The sequence below is a fragment of the Sphaeramia orbicularis genome, chromosome 12 (genome assembly GCF_902148855.1).
Source record: "Sphaeramia orbicularis chromosome 12, fSphaOr1.1, whole genome shotgun sequence".
Classification (NCBI taxonomy): Eukaryota; Metazoa; Chordata; class Actinopteri; order Kurtiformes; family Apogonidae; genus Sphaeramia; species Sphaeramia orbicularis.
In genome coordinates, this window is record NC_043968.1 from 13,113,737 (window position 1) to 13,130,265 (window position 16,529).

Here is a 16,529-nt window from a genome sequence, read left to right on the forward strand (position 1 = left end):
GGACTTTTTTTTTTTGTTTTTTTTTTTAAGATCCCAATAACCATTACTTGTGCTTTTATTTAGACTAAACATTTAGCTGTTTTGTGGTTCTAAAAATTGTATGCATGCACATTTTGTTATTGAACAAACTGTCATTATTATTATTATTATTATTATTATTATTATTATTATTATTACCTCCGCCAAGGAGGTTATGTTTTTGCCAGGGTTTGTTTGTTTGTTTGTCTGTTTGTTTGTCTGTCCGTTAGTGTGCAACATAACTCAAAAAGTTATGGACAGATTTGGATGAAATTTTCAGGGTTTGTTGGAAATGGGATAAGGAAGAAATGATTAAATTTTGGTGGTGATCGGGGGTGGGGGGGGGCCCACGGGGGGGCCCATTTCCAACAAACCCTGAAAATTTCATCAAAATCTGTCCATAACTTTTTGAGTTATGTTGCACACTAACGGACAGACAAACAAACCCTGGCAAAAACATAACCTCCTTGGTGTGGGGGGGGGCCACTGATCAGCCTTGGCGGAGGTCTGCGCTCTCCGAGTGCTTCTAGTTATTATTATTATTATTATTATTATTATTATTATTATTATTATTATTATTATTATTATTATTTTGACAGATCTACCTTTAAATTTCTAAAATGGTTTGATCAGAGATTGTGAATAGTGGGTTTTTAAAGGCTGACACTGAAAAAAGAGAAGGAAAACAAAACAAAAACTAGAGGCACTCGGAGAGCGCAGACCTCCGCCAAGGCTGATCAGTGGCCCCCCCCGTGGGCCCCCCCACCCCCGATCACCACCAAAATTTAATCATTTCTTCCTTATCCCATTTCCAACAAACCCTGAAAATTTCATCCAAATCTGTCCATAACTTTTTGAGTTATGTTGCACACTAACGGATAAACAAACAAACAAACAGACAAACAAACCCTGGCAAAAACATAACCTCCTTGGCGGAGGTAAAAATGTCAATAGTGTATTTTTCAAGGTTTAGAAGAAGGGGAAAAAAGAACTGAAAGAGTTTCAGTATTTTTGAAGAGTATCGACTTTTTTTTAGGATAGAATAGAATAAATGTATTTGTCATATGCACACAGAACCAAACGGTTATATCCTATAATGAAATTCTTATTTTGTAGGTACCCCTTCGCCGAACATATACAATCTAAGCCAGTGGTTCCCGATCTTTTTTGGCTTGTGACCTCATTTTAACATCACAAATTTGTGGTGACCCCAGACATTCAAAATGAAGACTTTTTTTTTTTTTTGTTGCTAAAATTAATTAATAAATGACATTTAGTCTATATAATGTATATTATTATGGACGGAGGCAGAAAAGCCAGGTGTAGATTACTGCACAAAGGGAGAATTTGATTTTCCTTGGTCAGGATATGTACAGTCAGTCCAGCTTGGATTTACAAGGCTGACAATTAATACTGAACAAACAAGAACTCAAACTATGAATTATGAAAGAGCTGCAGCATCTGAAACTGACCACAGTGAACATTTGACAGATAAACAGAACCACAGTGCTGCAGTTTCAGACTCACAGTTTGTCATGTCTTTTATGGACTGGGATTGTCTCCCTGAACTCACCATATATTTTTTATTTGTAATTTTTTTTTTTTTTTTATCAATTACTAGAAATTTCAGGCGACCCCATTTGAATTCCAGGCAACCCCACATGGGGTCCCGACCCCAATGTTGAAAAACACTGATTTAATTCATTGTTGCAGCACTACTACAGATATAAAATGCTTAATAACTTTTGATCAACTAATCATATCAGTTAATTAATAATTCAGCAGCATCAGAATTGTCTTTTTTGGACGTTCAGAGGCTCTATAGTGAATATGGAAACACTGTCATCTTCTGCAACACACATTGACCAGTAAAACCCATGCAGTTTGACAAATGACAGTGGTTGTAAATGTTTGTTTTTCAGTTGATGATATATTTTGCCGAAAATGTTGCATTTTGTTCTTTTCCCTGTTTTAATAAAACAATAAATATAAATAATCAGTAAATTGAATATGGGAAAATGCTTCATTTACACTGAAAAATGCAAAATTCAGAGGATAATATTATAATGCATGTTGATAATCCACTAAAGAAAGGTTTCATGTAGAGTAGGGGTGTCAAACTCATTTTAGTTCAGGGGCCACATTCACCCCAATATGATCTAAACTGGGCTGGACCAGTAAAATAATAACAGTGAAAAAAGTAAAATTACATTATGATAATGTTTATCATGTCTTTTATGGACTGGGATTGTCTCTCTCAACTCACCATATATTTTTTATTAGTAAGTTTTTATTTTTATTTTTATCAATTACTAGAAATGTCAGGTGACCCCACTTGAATTTCAGGCAACCCTAAGGTTGTAAAACACTGATCTAAGCAAAAGAACTATAACAATGTAACTCTAAATAAAGAGCCTATATAAACATAACTAAGCATATCTAACAAACTGTAACAAGTCTAAAAAAAAAAAAAAAATCTAAAAAGGGAGTCTAAATGGATATAAATAAGCCAATCTAAAAAACTAAGCAAACTAACAACTCTAGATGCAAATGAGTAGCACAACTAAATAAATAAAAGTAAGCACCTAAAACCAACAGTAGCAGCAGTCATAAAAGTGCACTGTGCATTATTGTAAACTTTCTTAAATAATGATTTAGATGCGGTTCGTACCTTACAGGCTGCCTGTGGGCTATACTTTCAATTGACATCATGTGTTTTTCTTGTCAAAGTAATTATCATTGCATGGTCATGCAGTTGGGACTACCATGAAAAATGTCCATGCTGGTGTGTTCAAGGATGTTTGTGTCGTGTCTGAGGCGGCTGCTAAAAGTATTACATTAACAAACTGTTGACAAGTCATCATGGACAGTGAGTGATACATCAAGTTTATATGCTAGCTAAAATGTCACTTTGCACAGACTTGGTTCTATTGCTGAACACATACACTTTTTTTTTTCATTTAAATGTGTATTTTTCTTTCCTCTTTGCGTTGCAGCTACTGTCAGACAGCCAGATCAACATGGTGAAGGTAGTGAATTCTGTGAGTGATGCTCTTAACGCCATGCAGAAAGAGAACGTGGGACTGAAGGCACGAGTCAAGGCCGACTTGCAAAGGGCTCCGGTCAGAGGGGCTCGTTTCAAGGGCTGCTCTAATGGTAAGAGAAACAAATATAACTGTATGTTCCTGCCTAGAATGATTTACACCCTTCAGTGTAGTTTTTGTCTGTCTAATAATAAATGTGTCTCTGTCTCTGTGTATACATTATTCATATATCACTGGCTACCTATATGTTTAACCTTCCGCCACTGTATTCAGCTCTGTGTCATCATCACCCCCTCTCTTATCCCAACTCTGCTCTTATGTAAAATTATATTCCACTGTGGTCTGTCTGTCATCCATCTTTGCAAATATTCATTCTCCCCTGCCTCTCCTGGTGATATCAGTATGTTTCTCAGGGCTACATCTCATCCTCCTTGTCCAGTGGCCTTGGTAGAGATGTGGATTTTTTTTTTTTTTTTTGTACTGTACATGAGAAATGACTTGCACGTCCACTGAGCTCTGTTGCTGAAAGGCAGACAGGGGCCTCAGGCATCATCCCATTGGAAGGCTTTTAACCAGGCGCAGTATACCTGATGGCATTCCCCTGTTGGATTTGCCTTGCATAGGTAGCCAAGGAGTGCACAGTGAAGGCCGTCCGTGCACAGCATACAGCGTACAACAGCAAAGATGGAGAGCGCTTGGAGGCACGCCATATGGATGTGGTCGGATTTTAGCAAAGAAAAATAAATTCATAGACCTGTAGAGAAATAGACAGGTTTTCATTTTGAATGTGATGTTTACTAGAAAACCAGACTAACCATCTAAATGTATTAACCCTTAGGGGTCCACGGTCACGGGCCCATGACTGAATCACATGGCATTTTTAACATGTTGTAGCGTCAGAAGTCTGTCACGTAAACCACTGCGTATAATTGCATCCGAAAGTGCGGACTTGAAACACTCTCCCACTTTTTATTTGATGCTGATAGAGCAAATACAGCTGGAGATATGACGTTTTAACACCGGAGCACACAAACGTGAATAAAAATATGGGGAGAAAACCAGAGAAAACGCCTACATAAAGATATGTCAAATATTTGAGTATAGTTTAATTTATTACAAATTTGATTTTATATACCTAGTATTTGGAACCAATATTCACTTTTAAAGTCTTTGAAAAGGTTTGTTAAGCATCTTTGTGTTATTTATGCAATACATTATACACATTTTTCAAATCAGATTTAATTTTTTTGTTTGTTTGTTTGTTTTTTTTTTTGGCCTTTTATGTTGATATAGTAGGTTAAAGTGAAAAAATAAAAGACAGATGAGATACATGAAGTTGTGCTGAAAAAAAGACCAAACATGGGTAAAGTAAACATTTCTTTATATCGGCTAAAATTTACCTAGGGGGTCAAGTGAGTGGCCATTTTTGTCAAAAAAAAAAAAGTTTTAAGAAATGCATAGAACTGTGTTGAAATAATGCTAATCCATTTGTGCACAGACTACTGATATTATTTGACAGTGGAAGCTCTATTTTCAGAAATATTGGATTTTGAATAGCACATGTATGTGAAAACTTTTGCTGGTGGACAGACGTGACATTACCCATGATGCTCTGGTCAGCACCAGTACTTTATTAGTAATAAACTTATAGACTTACTATTGCTAATTCTCCTCTTATTCATAAATGTTAGTATTGTGGATCTAAAACAATAACAGCTGACACAAAAACACAAAATGTGGCAGTGGACGGATGTGACATGGTTGTTACAGATCCCATCATACTGATGCTCGGCAGCCATGTCACCGTTTACACTAATGATCCCTGTGCAAAAACTAGGATCAGAATTATTTATTGTATAGTTTATCATCATACTAAAGAGGAAATAACAATATAGAACTGTTATTTCTTTATAAAAATGCTTATTATTAGAAAAATGTTGATTTAAAAAGTGATGTGTGACATTCTTAATGTATGTATTGGCGTAACAGAAGCAGGATGGATCAGCACCATACTCCATATTGCAACCTGTAAAAATAAAACATGTGATATGTAGGATAGAATCTTGTAAGAAAAAATGGGGAATCTAAACGAACAGAATATTTGTTTTTCAGGTAAATTCAGTTAAAATATAACTTGGTCATTTGTGACATGAAAATATAGCATTAATTGTGATGAAACTGGACATTTTTGAGCTGAAAACATAGTTCATATGACCATCAACATGTTGCAACAGAACTGAAATCCTGTAAATTTGCAGAACTTGCATTTACCAACACAAAGTTCCTTTGGGGATTCACTTATATTGATTTCTTATGCACAAAGACAGAAATAAGACCTCTAAGCAAATTTTAGCCATATATAGTATATAAAGGCAAATTCAAAAGTACTCAAAAACGGCCAAAATAGGCTCAGACAACTAAAGGTTAAAAAATGCATAAATGTTTTCCAGGGCACACCAGAAGCTCTGTCCATGGTTCTGAATATATGCATTGCATGCACTGTCACTGTATGTTATCCTCAATTTAATCCCTAATTGTGCTTTCCCAAATACCCTAAACAGTTTAAAATACATTATCAGTGACCAATGACTCAAAACCAGAAATTTGGGTGGCAATAAAAACAAATTATTATCCAAAATACCCTCTAGATCTGAGCAGAATAGAGATTTGATCAGAGATATGATAGGCCCATTAGAAAAAGGTTTTCAGCTTTTTAATGTGACAGCTGCAGAGACAGTAAAAGGGTATTGGTCCCTGTTGCAAAGGCAACTATAGAGGCGCTCTGAGAGTGTATATTTAGTGCTTCCAAATATTAGCAAATCATCATTCCACATGGTCACTGCTTGTTATGTTGCTACAGTAGGATCCCCAGCCACAAATCAAACAAGCAAAATATCATATCTGGTTGGGTTTTAATGGCCTTAAAAATATTTTCAGATGTGGATAGGATGATTTAAAGCTGATATTAAAAGCAGTCTATTCTGAAGTGACATTTCATCAAAATAAGCAATTTTGGCCCACAAAGGGAAAATACAGTCACGGAAAAAAATATTAGACCATCAGAAGTCATCAAAAACAAGTCTTACACAATCAAGTACTAACTCCTGTGTGTGTCATGTGACTAAAACAGACAGAAAAGAAAACATGGAATGCCTAAAAGCACTGTTTTTGGCAGTACAATGGCATAGCTATTGATGTAAGAACTGAAGTGATTTTGGTTTATATCAAGAAAACATGGAAAATGGATAGATATCAGCTCTGAAATTTAACTCTTATGAGCTGTTTCTGTTGTTCTCATTATAATTGGCCAAACAAATGTACCTTTAATTGTACCAGGCATTAAAATGAACAAGAAATTGAAGAAAACAAGAGTGGTGAAATAATTTTTTCCGCGACTGTATAATCAAATTAAATGAACAACTAAACTGAGTTTATATGTATTTAGTCAATTTTATGTGGTTGTATGACCTAAACAATATGTGTTTGTACTATTATTAAAATGGAATCTACAGTATCTATAAAAAGGGATAGTTTTATATGTATATACAGAAACCACACTGTCTAAACTATCCATAAAAACATGGTTAAGTCAGCCTCCAGTTTGTAATAATGATTTCCTCAGCAGTGGCTTACAGGCTGATGTCTCATTATGTCATACAGATTTAGCTGAAAATAGGTATCCAGTTTGGTCAACTGCCTGTCATTATTACAGTGTATTATTAATATGTTTTACACATGAGCGGAGTAACATTTAATGAAATGAAAACACTAATTATGCTTCAAAGTTAGTTTACATATTTTGTTGACATGTTCATTACCATTCATAAATAATGTAGAAGGAAAAGGGCTGTATTGAACAGTGGGATACATGTTATTCCTACATAACTAAGCTGTTCTAAAAAGGGGAAGGAAATAAGAAAAAATGATCTTGTTTGAAAAATAAGGCCTTGTGATTTCTATTTCATCCTCCATCATGAGAGAAATATTTGAAGTACAGTTCAATTCAGCAGCTCTTGATGTCATAACTCTCTATGATGTTAAACCCAGATAGTATTTTGTAAACTACGCATGTTCAACATTTAACCTTGACTAATGTTTTCAGAATAATTCTCAGTAATACCAGTAATATCCCCTCTTTTTTCCTTCCAGGTAAAAAAAAACAAACAAACAAACAGAAAAAAAAAGCTTTCCTGACTTGGCAATGAAACGTCCTCGCTTTATACTGACAAAGAATGAGGCAATGACGGTCTAATATTAATATTAATATAGTACAAAATTAGCTACAAAGAGACAAAACCTTCCACTTTTGTAATGGCAAGCACTCTCCTTCCTTTTCCCTTATAATCTCATTTTGCTGTTTTTCGCTTCAATAATCTGCAAAAGGACATTAAATTAAAATAAAGCTTTAAGAAATTTGTTCCCAATTAGCCTAGAATAGTTATTTTGCAATGACAATAGCACTGAGACTTAAAGAATAATTTGCCTGTTGATTGATTTATTATTTATTGCTACTTGAAATTATAGTAGGTTTCATGCAAATATCCAGTGATTGCTTCAGATCGACCTAGTTTAAAGCAGGGATATTCTGAGGCTCTTTAAATGTCAGGGAAAAGGCTGCGCTGAACTTCAGCACCATGGACAGAGCCGCAGACATGTACTTCTGCCCAGTGGATTCTTCACACATGGATTCAGAGAAATACTGTGTATGGTCATAAAAAAACAGAATATCTTATTAAACCACAACCAATATGTTAAAGATTATAAAGTTGTATTAAGTCCAAAACCATACAGTTCTATATCCAGGGCTCGTTTTATCCCTGTTTGCTGAGCTACACCCAGGCCAAACTGTTTCAGCCTTCGTGCAGATTTTTTTCAGAGCCTAAAGACGCTGCCATTCATTTCACATGGCCACAGGTTACATAATATTCATTCACTAGCTGTGACTAATGCAGTTGTTCTCAATCTTTTTCTGCCAGGCCTCCCTCAACCCCAACAACATTGTAACAGTAGTGCAGTTATAACATTTTTTTGAAAGAAACATCAATATTGTTACAAAACTTTTGGTGTTTCCTTGAATAATTTTTTGCTCAAATTGAAATAATTTAGATTTTTGCTTGAACTGTAAACACGCAGCGACGGTAAATCACAAAAACCACAATTAATTTTGGTTAATGAACTACTGCCCCAGGCTTCTTTATCTTTAACCCTTTCATGCATAGTGGTCATTACAATGGACAGTTCTTCTACATCTGTTCTGTTGTTTATTCATGGGTTTTGTTGTTTTAGTTCCATATCAGCCAACATAGTGGAGCTTAACCCTTTCATGCATAGTGGTCACTACAGTGGACAGCTATTCTACAGCTGTTCTCTTGTATATTCATGGGTTTCAGTTCATACCATTACTGTAACTGTGCTGTTCTTGATAAACCTGATCTGCACTAACATGTTTGAGTGTAAATCAATTGCTACTTGTTATAAGAGTGTAATTAACAGTTTTTTTAAACAAAAACTTTTTTTTTTTTGCATATAATCTCCATGAAGTGAGTAATAACTAGTATTAGACTATGCTAAAATGTGAGAAAACATCAGATTAGCCGCATTAAAAATGTTTTTTTTTCATAGTTTTCACACAGTAAATAACTCTCTGATGATAGTTGTAAATATATGTTTCTTTGCTCTAAAAATTAAACGCATGGTGTCCAGCTGAATGGACATTTTTGTAACTCCATGAAAAATCGTTTCATTAAAAAAACTCAATCGCATTGATTTTTTCATGCCTAAAGAGGAATAAAAACACTCAGGAAAAAAAAAAATCAACTAAGGTTCTCATAATTCATGCATGAAAGGGTTAAACATCATCCCAAACACTGCAATTCATACAATTATTGTAACTTTGCTGCTCTTGATAAACTTGATCTGCAGTAACGTGTTTTAGTGTAAATCAATTGCTAATTGTTATTAGACTGTAATTAACAGTTTTCTGAAACAGAAAGTTGTTTTTTGGGGTTTTTTTGCATATCCTCCTGAGACCCAGCAATGCATTTTGTCCTCTATAGGGGACAAAAGTTTGACAGTTTAACTTAAATGCTGTCCATTGCAAGGGACATTCCATTAAAAAAATCAATCAATAAAAAAAAAAATATTTTTAAAATGTATCTGAAAAAAACTTGCATTGTGCAGATTCCAATCAAGGCAATTTTTTAGTCTAAAAAAGCTAAAATTGTCAAATTCCTGGGTCTCAGGAGGATATTATCTTCATGAAATGAGTAATAACTAGTATTTGAGTATGATAAAATGTGAGAAAACATCAGATTAGCTGCATTAAAAATGTTTTTATTTCATAGTTTTCACACAGTATATCACTTTCTGATGATGATTTTTTAATAACTGTTTCTTTGCTTCAAAAATTAAACGCATGGTGTCCAGCTGAGTGGACATTTTTGTAACTCCACGAAAAATAGGTTCATAAAAAAAAAAAAAAATTCAATTGCATTGTTTTTTTCATGCCTAAAGAGGAACAAAAACACACAAGAAAAAAATATTGACTAAGGTTCTCATAATTCATCCATGAAAGGGTTAAATGGGTTATGAAGGCTGTATAAAGTCTGAGTGCGATCCATAAGAACATGCCTTTTTTTGAGAGTTTTTCTCATAATGCAATCACTGAGACTGATCCATCTGACTGTCAAGGTAGCTAAATATGCTCTAAATGTGCAACCCACTCCCATAATTGGTATACGAAATAAAGTTCTGCAATTAGTTCCTGAAAATATGTTGAATTGCTCTTCTATTGTGTGCATTTTGTCCTCTGTTGGGGACAAAAGTGTGACAGTTTAATTTAAAAAATACTGTCCATTGCAAAAGACATTCCATTAAAAAAAAAATCAATCAATAAATAAAAATAATTTTTAAAATGTATCTGAAAAAACTGTTGCATTATGTAGTTTCCAATTCAAGACAAATTTTTAATGTAAAAAAGCTAAAATTGTCAATTTCCTGGGTCTCAGGAGGATAGTACCTCCATGAAATGAGTAAAAACTAGTATTAGAGTATGAAAAAAATGTGAGAAAACATATGATTAGCACTCATTAAAAATGTTTTAATTTCATAGTTTTATTTCAGAGTATATCACTTTCTGATGATGAGTTTTAAATGCACGTTTCTTTGCTTCAGAAATTAAATGCATGGTGTCCAGCTGAGTGGACATTTTTGTAACTCCACGAAAAATAGGTTCATAAAAAAAAAAAAAAAAAAAAAAAAAAAATTCAATTGCATTGCTTTTTTCATGCCTAAAGAGGAATAAAAACACTGACTAAGGGTCTCATAATTCATGCATGAAAGGGTTAAACCACCAAGTGCTAAATCTCCAACTATCTGGGCAAAAAAAAACTACGTGTTCTGGAGATTGCATGACCAACGGTGGGCTCTAGACTACTCCAATACTCCGTAAAAACGGGGTCCAGCTCAGCCAGGCCGCTACCAGAGGGGGGTCACTTAACCCTTTCATGCATGGTGGTCACTACAGTGGACAGTTCTTCTACAGCTCTTCTCTTGTATATTCATGGGTTTTGTTGTTTTAGTTCCATATCAGCCAACACAGAGGACACTTATGCATCATCCCATACACTGACATTCATACCGTTAATGTAACTTTGCTGGTGTTAATAAACCTGATCTGCACAAACATGTTTGAGTTTAAATCGATTGCTAGTTGTTATTAGACTGTACTGAAGAGGGGTTTTTTTAAGCAGAAAGACATTTTTTATATATATATATCTCCATGAAGTGAATAATAATTAGTAGTAGGGTATGTTAAAATGTGAGAAAACATCTGATTAGAAGCATTAAAAATGTTTTTATCGCATAGTTTTCCATATCACTTTCTGATATTGCGTTTTAAATACATGTTTCTTTACTTCAAAAATTAAATGCATGGTGTCCAGCTGAGTGGACATATTCGAAACTCCTTAAAAAAACAAAAACAAACAAAAAAACTCAATCACATTGTTTTTTTCATGCCTAAAGAGGAATAAAAAACTCAGGAAAAATATCTTGACTAAGGTTCTCATAATTCATGCATGAAAGGATTAATTTAAATTATTAACCTACCACTTATATTTCAGATGGAAGAACCAACACAGGAGAAAATGAAGAATTCACCAAAAAGAAGGGTTGAGGTTTAAAAAGTTAAAACAAAGCTTGATTTATTGCTTCAGGCAAAAATAGAAAAAAAAAAAAAAAAAAGAAGTCAGTTATCCACTAGTATCTCTTACGACGACCTCGCTAAATCTACTTCCTCTTAAGAGTCTCCTTCATTACATTTTATTGTCTTTAGTCTCTTTGAAGACGTTCATATTTGGTACATAAGTTCAACATACACATATAATCGGTTGACAGTTGTTATGTAAAACACGTCAGACATAATGTCAATCACTCCACGTGAGGTGATTCTAAGAAAACACACATTTGAAATTTCACTTAAGTTTAACAAGTGCATTGGACACCCTGGTTTGACATCTGCACACTTAGACTAGTGTTTCTAAACCACAGAAACTTTCCAGAGCTGTATTGTGTGAGCAAGCACCTATGCGTCTGTTCATCTCACTTAACCAAAAAAGGTTTTCATTTTGCAAAACAAGCGCTTTATGTACGAACCAGAAACGACCCTGACCTTTCACTGTTCAGTACACACAGGTGTGAGTTTCAACTTAACCACAAAAAATTTCCCTGTAAGCAGATACAAAATATAAATCAGAATATAACAATGTAGATTTGCAAAATAAAACACTCATCAAGCAAAACAACTTATAATATTTATTTTCTTCTTTTCCTTTTTGGTCATCTGACATCTTAAGGCAAGACCAGCGTCTTACAGAACGATACAAATACTCCTCCCTGAGAATATTTATCCAAATAAAAAAAAGAAATGCGCAATTCTCTTACGACTATTTATTTATTTATTTATTAGGATCCCCATTAGCTGATGCAGTACATCAACTACTCTTCCTGGGGTCCTCCCATTCCAAACAAACATACAGTATCCATTTCCAAGCATAAAAAACAATGTGATTCACCCTTATATTTCCTTCTTTAGAAAACTCAATAGTCAAACCAACAACATAAACAATAATAACAATACTACAAGATCAAATTAAAACCAACACGAACTATGACATTAAGTTACTTTTTTTACAGCCACAAAAAATGTCGGTAACAAAGATGAACAAAGCCCCACCGATTAATCAACATCGGTCAATATGTAACTGATGCATTAACTTCGACAACCACGGACCGCTATCCTCTTCGTCTTACAAACCATTCACCCCCCACCCCTGTCCGTGCACTTCCTGTGTACCGCAGTTTCACTCTGCAGGTGCACCTGGGTATTAATACTGTACATTAACTGTCACTTACATTTTAAAGAATGATTTACCAAACAATTAATATATCACTACTTATAAAATATATACTCGCATCTTCTCCCAAAAGTCTGCTCTCCCTCCACATCTATAACCCCTGGTTCCCCACGGGTCACGTACTAGTCTAATATAAGACTATTATACAGGGTGCTGAAGTTGTGTAAATTATCTTTGTGAGATAAACAAAGATACAACTGTTAATCCACATGTCCGCCATTATCTAATATAAGACTATTATATCCTGTGTATATCAATGTTCTTATTTCATATAGCTGCCAATTTATCAGTTATCGGCCAATATACTGAATATTGGCCTATATATCAGATATCGCCTTTTTTTAGCCCCCATATTGGTATCAGCATTGACCCCAGAAATCCCGTATCAGTCAGGCTTTACATTTGAACAATATCAGTAGCTGTAATGAGCCTGTTTACATTTGCACATCCCAGAATATTAAAGTGCAAACTGTCCAAAAACAGAAACATGTCACATTTTTCTTTTCGAGTCAAATACTTGTCCATTCTCCAAACCTCTGATCTTTCTCATTCTCAGATCGACATGACAGTAGATTTGTTTGTTGTACATCCCTAAAATGAGTCCAGGGAGCTCCAACGCTAAAACATTAGTTCCACCTGCTACATATTTTCATTTTCATTTTATTTATTTATTTAGACTGGGACAATGCACAGTATACATTAAGCTTAAAAAGGAGAGATGTAGTGTCCCAGGTTGTAGCACTAGTGCTAATAATCCACCTGTAGTCCCTGGGCAGGCTGATGGTATCATTAAAAAAAACAGACATTAATAAAAACTAGAACATTAACAAGTGTTCAGAGAACGCAAACCTACGCCAAGCACCCTGAACGGTGTGCATGTGTGGATCAACTATTTCTTTTTAAATTAAACAGTTTCAAGGTTGTTCCATACAGCAGAAAAAGTGGAAGCTTGGTACCAGTCATGTGTATGTCAAATTATATTAAATTCCAATCAATATTTGTTAAGTTATAATGAAAAATGTGTCGTAAATGGGATTTTCAATGTTAAATGGAAATATCCACAGAGTCCACATTCCACAGTGGATGTGGACAATTTTGTGCCAGATGTAAGATATTGTTATAAGCTATGGGTGGATCAAATTGGAGGCTAATCAGAGTGGTTTTGAATTTTTTAATGAATTTTCAAAAATATCTCAATGATGAGAGATAGGAAAATTGTAGATTTTGTGACCTTGCTGTGACCTTGAACTTTGGCCTACTGGGCCCAAAATTTAATGGGTTGGTCCCAGGGTCTAGGCCTATCTGTGGGTACAATTTGGTAAAGATGGTTGGAATAGTTTTCCCATAAAGTTGCTAACAAACAAACACACAAACAAACACACAAAGTGAAGTGATCACAATACCTCTTGGCGGAGGTAAAAAACAGTAAAAAAAAAAAAAAAAAATGCATTTCTATATCTCCATCTGTATAAAATATTCATTCACATCCAACCATTCACTCCATGTTCTAACCTGAAGACCCCATGCCCCCTCGGCAAGCCTTCATGCCTCCCCTAGGGGGCCCACCCCACAGTTTGAGAAACAATGAACTAATACAAGGACGCCACCATCCACTTGGTGTTTTTGTTGTACCAGCTTTAATATTTCATTAGAGACGCAAACATTAAACAACTAGAAAAACAAGGATAACAGATGGTTACAAATTATTAACCTACATATTCTTCTAACATTTATTACCTCCACCAAGGAAGCAATGTTTTCTTGCTGTTTGTTTGTGCATTAGTTAGTCTGACTCTCAGCAGTACTATACAAAATCTACTGCACCAATTAGCATGAAACTTAACAGAAGGGTAGGGCAAAAGCCTTACATTTAAAGCTAATCCATAAAAATGTAGCGTTTAATAGGTTTTGGCACATCCATGTAAGTCATGTAACTCTTTCACTCTTTTTTCTTGATCACAAAAAATCTGAAATGTACTGTAGGTGTGATACAGTTGTGTTGGTGTATCAAAGTAAATATGATAGAAATATTACATCACAATAATATCCACATACTGAAGCACAAACACACAACAATCCAATTTTAATTCTTTTTTTTTTCAGACAGTGTTAGTGTGAAACACCATGAGGCATATGGACAGCATGCACACAAACACCTACACAAACAGGCCCGGTGTATATATTAAAGTGCAGCCTAGAACCTTATATATACACATATATATAAATATATACATGTTTTTTTCCTTCCTGTGTGTCCCATTTTGCCTGTGAATATCTCAAGTATTCATCTCTGTACTGTTTGCAATGGATTCCCATAAGAACACATTAGATTTTCAAAGTCATGTGAATCCAAACTTGACAGCGGTGAAACTCTCCTCAGTTGCGACTACATTTTGAGCTACATGAAATCGCTGTTTGAGTCCTACTTTTCAGTTCATGGACTGAAAAGACAACTTTACAGTAATGCTACAACATTATTTATACTCTCGAAGATATTTAAAAACTAAGTCAGTCACTGTTAGATCATTGAGCTACTTATTTCTGTAGCCATGTTGATACATTCTGTTATAAAAGCAGGCCTTTCTAAAGGATACATTAGGTTTTTTTTTGGAATCAGAGAGGATAATTGGAAATGGTGCTGTGAGAATCCACCGCCAACCAGTAGAAGCTGAAGCCACCTCCTCCTGAAACCTCTGTATTTTCCTTCATCACTATGTAACAGTGTAGTGGTAGGTAGTGAACAGACCACAGTTGCATAATGAAACATCGTATCCCACCAGTGTAGAGGGAGGCTCCTACTGATGCAAACTAAACACGGGTGTATTTACTTGTATGATAGACAGTAATGCTATGCTAATGCTGTTTCTTCGCTCTTCTGTGTTGGACTGAGACCAGACTGGACACTGTAGGGACTCACTACTCACTCAATGACCACTTTATTTGTTCATTTATTTTATTTATCTTTTTATGAGCAATGTAACAGTACATACAAAGGAGCAGAATTACAGTGCATTCATTATACATTGCCTTTTATATTATTTTCCCCTATACCCAATCCAACCCCAAGGCCCTCCGAGAAGGGGCAACGGCAGAAACAAAAACATCGTAACAGTCTCTGAGCAGTAAAAAATCAAATAAGTACAAGCAGTTTCAAATCTGTGATGTAGAAGAATATTAACTGAGCTAATGGAAATAGAAGAAAATAAAAATAAAAATAAAATAAATATAAAATTAAAAAAAAAATTAAAAAATGAAGTCATAGCTTGCAGATACCTGTGTTTAGACCACTTTATCTTCAAGGTAGGAGATGTTTTCATGGATCGTTTTTACTATATTGCTTTAAAACCCCTTCACACCCCGATTGCAACCAATTTTAGTCACCTGTATAACGGACAAGACTGAAAAAACACCCTCCAATCATTTTAACTGGCCCATTGAAATGATTGAATGATGATATTGTTAGTGTGTATTTTTGTTGGCAGCTCCAAAAATAAGTCCAGAAGCAGATATAATTCCTCAACTCAATGCCAAACCCCATAATGACCATATTTACCTCATATCTCTTTTTGTTTACGATCGTCTGTGGGCATGTGTATTTAAAAGTGTGCCTAAGGTAAAGTCCTGTGATCATATATCTGTCAGTTTAGTATGTGACCAAGATGTGACCTATCCAAAGAACTTTAACGCTAACCAGTGACACAAAAGAATCCTGACCAATAGTGACTAATGTGATTAAACTCAAGAATTCAACCATCCAAATTAAAATAATATTTCAATATGTCTATCAAACTCAACTGCCATTTCACTCATTCTCAGAGGCAAACAAACAAAGCCGGGGGGGGGGGGGGGGGGGGGGGTTGACATTGCGCAGCGCTTGTGAACCCTCAGGAACAAACATTGTACGTTCCAGTTCTCTGGAGGCGTGGCTTCGAGGGGGATGTCAGAACGAAGGGGTTTGGACTTTTGAATTGTGTATTTTCAAAATGTAGCTACCTCAAACTGTTTTTTCCAGGATCTCCTACCCTACCTTTAAATGTCAGAAATATTTTTA

The 16,529-nt window shown here is 35.0% G+C and overlaps 1 protein-coding gene across 2 annotated transcripts in view; it reads left to right on the forward strand.

Annotated features, from left to right (window-relative positions):
- Positions 1 to 16,529, forward strand: part of fibcd1b (fibrinogen C domain containing 1b) — a 336,567-nt gene that overhangs the window by 146,266 nt on the left and 173,772 nt on the right. For both annotated transcript variants that reach the window (XM_030149502.1, XM_030149503.1), the window contains one exon: positions 3,015 to 3,174. In XM_030149502.1, coding sequence (XP_030005362.1) covers positions 3,015 to 3,174 — 160 coding nt within the window. The remainder of the gene's footprint in view (positions 1 to 3,014; positions 3,175 to 16,529) is intronic.